Genomic DNA, 6,900 nt, shown 5'->3' with positions numbered 1-6,900 from the left:
GCGTCTCTCCATGTGTGTTTCCCCGGACCTCCCTGCATCTTCGTTTCTGGTTTGTTTTGTTAGTTTAACCCAGTTTAGGTTCCAGTTCCATGTTCCCAGTGCCTCGTTGTTTGTATGTCCATTGTTAATAAATTCTCACCTGCACTTGAGCTGCCGCTGCCTGGTCCTAAGTTATTTCCACACGGCTTGCACCCGCAAACCGTGACAGTACGAACCAGCCAGCATGGACCCAGCAGCTTGCAACCCTTCGGAGGAGCTAAGGGACGACATTATTTTCACCGTTGAGAATCTTCTCAGCCTGTGGCTGGAACACCCCCCACAGGAGCTTCGTCGCGCTGTGGAAACGCGCCTACAGCGGCTCTTCTCTGGTCTTCCGTGGCTGTTTAGCTCGCTCTCCCCGACCACACAGGCCTTCCTCCAGCACACACCTCACCTGCTCTCCGCCACTCCTGCCTCGCTGCCCGACTCGTCGGATGTGTTTTTGCCCGGCCTGTTGGAGCCGTCTGCGGGGAGGAAACGCCGATCGCGCCGCCGGCGTGCCACCCCACAGCCGGTCGTTCGGACTTTTAATTCGCCGGCTGTGGTGAGTGAGGACTCTCTTCCGTTCTTGGACTGTGTGACTGTTCGTTCTGGGGCTGTCTTCTGTGCGGCAGATGATTATGTGAACAGCTCATCGCCTGCTCAGCAGCCACTCTCTGCTCAGTTAGCGGCCCAGCAGCCTCTCTCAGCTCAGGCTCCAGTGCCTCTCTCAGCTCAGGCTCCAGTGCCTCTCTCAGCTCAGCCTCCAGCGCCTCCTTCAGTTCAGCCTCCAGCGCCTCCTTCAGTTCAGCCTCCAGCGCCTCCTTCAGTTCAGCCTCCAGCGCCTCCTTCAGTTCAGTCTCCAGCGCCTCCTTCAGTTCAGTCTCCAGCGCCTCCTTCAGTTCAGTCTCCAGCGCCTCCTTCAGTTCAGTCTCCAGCGCCTCCTTCAGTTCAGTCTCCAGCGCCTCCTTCAGTTCAGTCTCCAGTGCCTCCTTCAGTTCAGTCTCCAGTGCCTCCTTCAGTTCAGTCTCCAGTGCCTCCTTCAGTTCAGTCTCCAGTGCCTCCTTCAGTTCAGTTAGCTGCCCAGCAGCCACCCTCTGCCCAGTTTCCTATGCTCCCTGTGCCGCCTGTAGTCCAGGCCCCAGTGCCGCCTGTAGTCCAGGCCCCAGTGCCGCCTGTAGTCCAGGCCCCAGTGCCGCCTGTAGTCCAGGCCCCAGTGCCGCCTGTAGTCCAGGCCCCAGTGCCGCCTGTAGTCCAGGCCCCAGTGCCGCCTGTAGTCCAGGCCCCAGTGCCTCCAGTGTCACTTTCAGTTCAGTCCCCAGTGCCACCCATAGCTCAGTTTCCAGTGCCCCCTTCAGCTCAGTTTCCAGTGCCCCCTTCAGCTCAGTCTCCAGTGCCACCTGTAGGTCAGGCCCCTGTGCCCCCAGTGTCCCCTGTAGGTCAGGCCCCTGTAGGTCAGGCCCCTGTGCCCCTTTCAGCTCAGGCCCCTGTGCCCCCAGTGTCGCCGGTAGTTCAGGCCCCTGTGCCTCCAGTGTCACCGTTACTTGCAGTTCAGGTTCCAGTATTACCAGGTTCACCCGTTCACTCCATGCAGGGAGAAAGCTTTATGTCTACGCAGTGTACTTTTCAGGGTTTAGCCGCCGCTGGCACAGTTGGCCACTCCAGGGCATCCCCAGAGGCTAGGTCTCAGTCCCCAGCCGATTCTGGACCCCTGAAGATTAAGCAGCCCCCTGAGAACCACATCATGTCAGCGTTGCCTGGGCAGAGCCAGTGCTCAGTGCATTGTCAGTCGCCACTGTGTCAGCTAGTGGCCTCCATGACTGCTGGCTTGGTCATGGCTTCTGCTGGAGGATCCATGGGACCGCTCCGGCCTTCGTCTCGTGTCTCCGCTGGAGGGTCCGAGGGACCGCTCCGGCCTTCGTCTCGTGTCTCCGCTGGAGGGTCCGAGGGACCGCTCCGGCCTTCGTCGTCAGTCTTCCCTGGAGGATCCAAGGGACCCGTCCAGCCTGCAGCGCCTCCGGCTCCCACGCCGCCGCCTGCAGCGCCTCCGGCTCCGGCTCCCATGCTGCCGCCTGCTGCAGCGCATCCGTCTCCGGCTACCACGCCGGCGCCTGCTGCAGCGCCTCCGCTTCCGGCTTCCACGCCGCCGCCTGCTGCAGCGCCTCTGCTTCCGGCTTCCACGCCGCCGCCTGCTGCAGCGCCTCCGCCTCCGGCTTCCACGCCGCCACCTCTCTCAGCTCAGTCTCCAGTGCCTCTCTCAGCTCAGTCTCCAGTGCCTCCTTCAGCGCAGTCTCCAGTGCCTCCTTCAGCGCAGTCTCCAGTGCCTCCTTCAGTTCAGTCTCCAGTGCCTCCTTCAGTTCAGTCTCCAGTGCCTCCTTCAGCGCAGTCTCCAGTGCCTCCTTCAGTTCAGTTAGCTGCCCAGCAGCCACCCTCTGCCCAGTTTCCTATGCTCCCTGTGCCGCCTGTAGTCCAGGCCCCAGCGCCGCCTGTAGTCCAGGCCCCAGCGCCTCCAGTGTCACTTTCAGTTCAGTCCCCAGTGCCACCCGTAGCTCAGTTTCCAGTGCCCCCTTCAGCTCAGTCTCCAGTGCCACCTGTAGGTCAGGCCCCTGTGCCCCTTTCAGCTCAGGCCCCTGTGCCCCCAGTGTCGCCGGTAGTTCAGGCCCCTGTGCCCCTTTCAGCTCAGGCCCCTGTGCCCCCAGTGTCGCCGGTAGTTCAGGCCCCTGTGCCTCCAGTGTCACCGTTACTTGCAGTTCAGGTTCCAGTATTACCAGGTTCACCCGTTCACTCCATGCAGGGAGAAAGCTTTATGTCTACGCAGTGTACTTTTCAGGGTTTAGCCGCCGCTGGCACAGTTGGCCACTCCAGGGCATCCCCAGAGGCTAGGTCTCAGTCCCCAGCCGATTCTGGACCCCTGAAGATTAAGCAGCCCCCTGAGAACCACATCATGTCAGCGTTGCCTGGGCAGAGCCAGTGCTCAGTGCATTGTCAGTCGCCACTGTGTCAGCTAGTGGCCTCCATGACTGCTGGCTTGGTCATGGCTTCTGCTGGAGGATCCATGGGACCGCTCCGGCCTTCGTCTCGTGTCTCCGCTGGAGGGTCCGAGGGACCGCTCCGGCCTTCGTCGTCAGTCTTCCCTGGAGGATCCAAGGGACCCGTCCAGCCTGCAGCGCCTCCGGCTCCCACGCCGCCGCCTGCAACGCCTCCGTCTCCGGCTCCCATGCTGCCGCCTGCTGCAGCGCCTCCGTCTCCGGCTACCACTCCGTCGCCTGCTGCAGCGCCTCCGCTTCTGGCTTCCACGCCGCCGCCTGCTGCAGCGCCTCCGCCTCCGGCTTCCACGCCGCCGCCTCTCCCAGCTCAGTCTCCAGTGCCTCTCTCAGCTCAGTCTCCAGTGCCTCTCTCAGCTCAGTCTCCAGTGCCTCCTTCAGCTCAGTCTCCAGTGCCTCTCTCAGCTCAGTCTCCAGTGCCTCTCCCAGCTCAGTCTCCAGTGCCTCTCCCAGCTCAGTCTCCAGTGCCTCTCTCAGCTCAGTCTCCAGTGCCTCCTTCAGCTCAGTCTCCAGTGCCTCCTTCAGCTCAGTCTCCAGTGCCTCCTTCAGCTCAGTCTCCAGTGCCTCCTTCAGCTCAGTCTCCAGTGCCTCCTTCAGCTCAGTCTCCAGTGCCTCCTTCAGCTCAGTCTCCAGTGCCTCCTTCAGCTCAGTCTCCAGTGCCTCCTTCAGCTCAGTCTCCTTCAGTTCAGTCTCCAGTGCCTCCTTCAGTTCAGTCTCCAGTGCCTCCTTCAGTTCAGTTAGCTGCCCAGCAGCCACCCTCTGCCCAGTTTCCTATGCTCCCTGTGCCGCCTGTAGTCCAGGCCCCAGTGCCGCCTGTAGTCCAGGCCCCAGTGCCGCCTGTAGTCCAGGCCCCAGTGCCGCCTGTAGTCCAGGCCCCAGTGCCTCCAGTGTCACTTTCAGTTCAGTCCCCAGTGCCACCCATAGCTCAGTTTCCAGTGCCCCCTTCAGCTCAGTTTCCAGTGCCCCCTTCAGCTCAGTCTCCAGTGCCACCTGTAGGTCAGGCCCCTGTGCCCCCAGTGTCCCCTGTAGGTCAGGCCCCTGTAGGTCAGGCCCCTGTGCCCCTTTCAGCTCAGGCCCCTGTGCCCCCAGTGTCGCCGGTAGTTCAGGCCCCTGTGCCTCCAGTGTCACCGTTACTTGCAGTTCAGGTTCCAGTATTACCAGGTTCACCCGTTCACTCCATGCAGGGAGAAAGCTTTATGTCTACGCAGTGTACTTTTCAGGGTTTAGCCGCCGCTGGCACAGTTGGCCACTCCAGGGCATCCCCAGAGGCTAGGTCTCAGTCCCCAGCCGATTCTGGACCCCTGAAGATTAAGCAGCCCCCTGAGAACCACATCATGTCAGCGTTGCCTGGGCAGAGCCAGTGCTCAGTGCATTGTCAGTCGCCACTGTGTCAGCTAGTGGCCTCCATGACTGCTGGCTTGGTCATGGCTTCTGCTGGAGGATCCATGGGACCGCTCCGGCCTTCGTCTCGTGTCTCCGCTGGAGGGTCCGAGGGACCGCTCCGGCCTTCGTCTCGTGTCTCCGCTGGAGGGTCCGAGGGACCGCTCCGGCCTTCGTCGTCAGTCTTCCCTGGAGGATCCAAGGGACCCGTCCAGCCTGCAGCGCCTCCGGCTCCCACGCCGCCGCCTGCAGCGCCTCCGTCTCCGGCTCCCATGCTGCCGCCTGCTGCAGCGCCTCCGTCTGCGGCTACCACGCCGCCGCCTGCTGCAGCGCCTCCGCTTCCGGCTTCCACGCCGCCGCCTGCTGCAGCGCCTCCGCTTCCGGCTTCCACGCCGCCGCCTGCTGCAACGCCTCCGCCTCCGGCTTCCACGCCGCCACCTCTCTCAGCTCAGTCTCCAGTGCCTCCTTCAGCTCAGTCTCCAGTGCCTCCTTCAGCTCAGTCTCCAGTGCCTCCTTCAGCTCAGTCTCCAGTGCCTCCTTCAGCTCAGTCTCCAGTGCCTCCTTCAGCTCAGTTAGCTGCCCAGCAGCCACCCTCTGCCCAGTTTCCTATGCTCCCTGTGCCGCCTGTAGTCCAGGCCCCAGTGCCGCCTGTAGTCCAGGCCCCAGTGCCTCCAGTGTCACTTTCAGTTCAGTCCCCAGTGCCACCCATAGCTCAGTTTCCAGTGCCCCCTTCAGCTCAGTTTCCAGTGCCCCCTTCAGCTCAGTCTCCAGTGCCACCTGTAGGTCAGGCCCCTGTGCCCCCAGTGTCCCCTGTAGGTCAGGCCCCTGTGCCCCTTTCAGCTCAGGCCCCTGTGCCCCCAGTGTCGCCGGTAGTTCAGGCCCCTGTGCCTCCAGTGTCACCGTTACTTGCAGTTCAGGTTCCAGTATTACCAGGTTCACCCGTTCACTCCATGCAGGGAGAAAGCTTTATGTCTACGCAGTGTACTTTTCAGGGTTTAGCCGCCGCTGGCACAGTTGGCCACTCCAGGGCATCCCCAGAGGCTAGGTCTCAGTCCCCAGCCGATTCTGGACCCCTGAAGATTAAGCAGCCCCCTGAGAACCACATCATGTCAGCGTTGCCTGGGCAGAGCCAGTGCTCAGTGCATTGTCAGTCGCCACTGTGTCAGCTAGTGGCCTCCATGACTGCTGGCTTGGTCATGGCTTCTGCTGGAGGATCCATGGGACCGCTCCGGCCTTCGTCTCGTGTCTCCGCTGGAGGGTCCGAGGGACCGCTCCTGCCTTCGTCTCTAGTCTCCGCTGGAGGGTCCGAGGGACCGCTCCGGCCTTCGTCGTCAGTCTTCCCTGGGGGATCCAAGGGACCCGTCCAGCCTGCAGCGCCTCCGGCTCCCACGCCGCCGCCTGCAGCGCCTCCGTCTCCAGCTCCCATGCCACCGCCTGCTGCAGCGCCTCCGCTTCCGGCTTCCACGCCGCCGCCTGCTGCAGCGCCTCCGCTTCCGGCTTCCACGCCGCCGCCTGCTGCAGCGCCTCCGTCTCCGGCTTCCACGCCGCCACCTGCAGCGCCTCCGTCTCCGGCTTCCACGCCGCCGCCTGCAGCGCCTCCGTCTCCGGCTTTCACGCCGCCGCCTGCAGCGCCTCCGTCTCTGGCTTCCTCGCCAGCTGCAGCCTCATCACCCTCGCCAGCTGCAGCCTCATCACCCTCGCCAACTGCAGCCACATCACCCTCGCCAGCTGCAGCCGCTGCTTCTGCGTCGCCTGGCCCTGCCTCATCTAGGGCTGCAGCTAACCGGCCGCTTTCCAGGCCACTGGCCAGGCGCCATCGCCACCGTTGCCTTCCACACGGCCGGCCCCCGGACGCCTTTCGCCTGAGTCGCCGCCGTTGCCTTCCGCACAGCCGGCCCCCAGACACCCTTCGCCTGAGTCGCCGCCGTTGCTTTCCGCACGGCCGGCCCCCGGACGCCCTTCGCCTGAGTCGCCGCCGCTGCCTTCCGCACGGCCGGCCCCCTGAAAGTTTTCAGTTTTGGGCTTTGTGTTCTCGAACTCTGGTGTGTTTCCTTTTGTCTTCTTTTGGTTTTTGGACTCGTGTTTTTGGTTTTTTTTGTTTTTTTCTTCTGACTTTCTAGTGCTCCTGTTTTGTTTTGCCTCGAGCCCTCCGTCCTGGACCCCCACCGCCCGCCCTGGTCGGGTTGTTTTCTGTTTTTTCTGGCTGTTTTGTTTTCTTGTTGGGCTGTCTGGGGCCAGCCTTTGAGGGGGGGGGGGTACTGTCATGATCCTGGGTCCTTTTGACCCAGCGTTTTGTGTTTTTCTATTTAGTGTGATTTTGGTTCTGTTCTTCCTGCTGTTTAGTGTTATTCTGTTCTGCCCATCTGTTCCTGTGTTAAGTCTGCGTTTCCTAGTCTGTGTCTTTGCGTGTTTGTTTCCTGTTTTATTGTGAAAGTCTGCGTCTTATGTGAGTGTTTTC

The 6,900-nt window shown here is 62.3% G+C and overlaps 1 protein-coding gene across 1 annotated transcript; it reads left to right on the top strand.

Moving 5' to 3' along the window:
* The first annotated feature begins 223 nt into the window (after window positions 1-223).
* LOC135933494 (proline-rich protein 36-like) lies at window positions 224-6,308 on the top strand. The gene is made up of 6 exons (XM_065471557.1): window positions 224-1,195; window positions 1,334-2,191; window positions 2,381-3,346; window positions 3,752-4,924; window positions 4,967-5,938; window positions 6,072-6,308. Exons 1-6 carry the CDS (start codon window positions 224-226, stop codon window positions 6,306-6,308), a joined length of 5,178 nt encoding a protein of 1,725 aa, XP_065327629.1.
* Window positions 6,309-6,900: the final 592 nt, after the last annotated feature.

The sequence above is a fragment of the Pelmatolapia mariae genome, linkage group LG1 (genome assembly GCF_036321145.2).
Source record: "Pelmatolapia mariae isolate MD_Pm_ZW linkage group LG1, Pm_UMD_F_2, whole genome shotgun sequence".
Taxonomy (NCBI): domain Eukaryota; kingdom Metazoa; phylum Chordata; class Actinopteri; order Cichliformes; family Cichlidae; genus Pelmatolapia; species Pelmatolapia mariae.
Note: the sequence above shows the minus strand (reverse complement) of the source record. Positions and strands in the feature narration are given on the sequence as shown.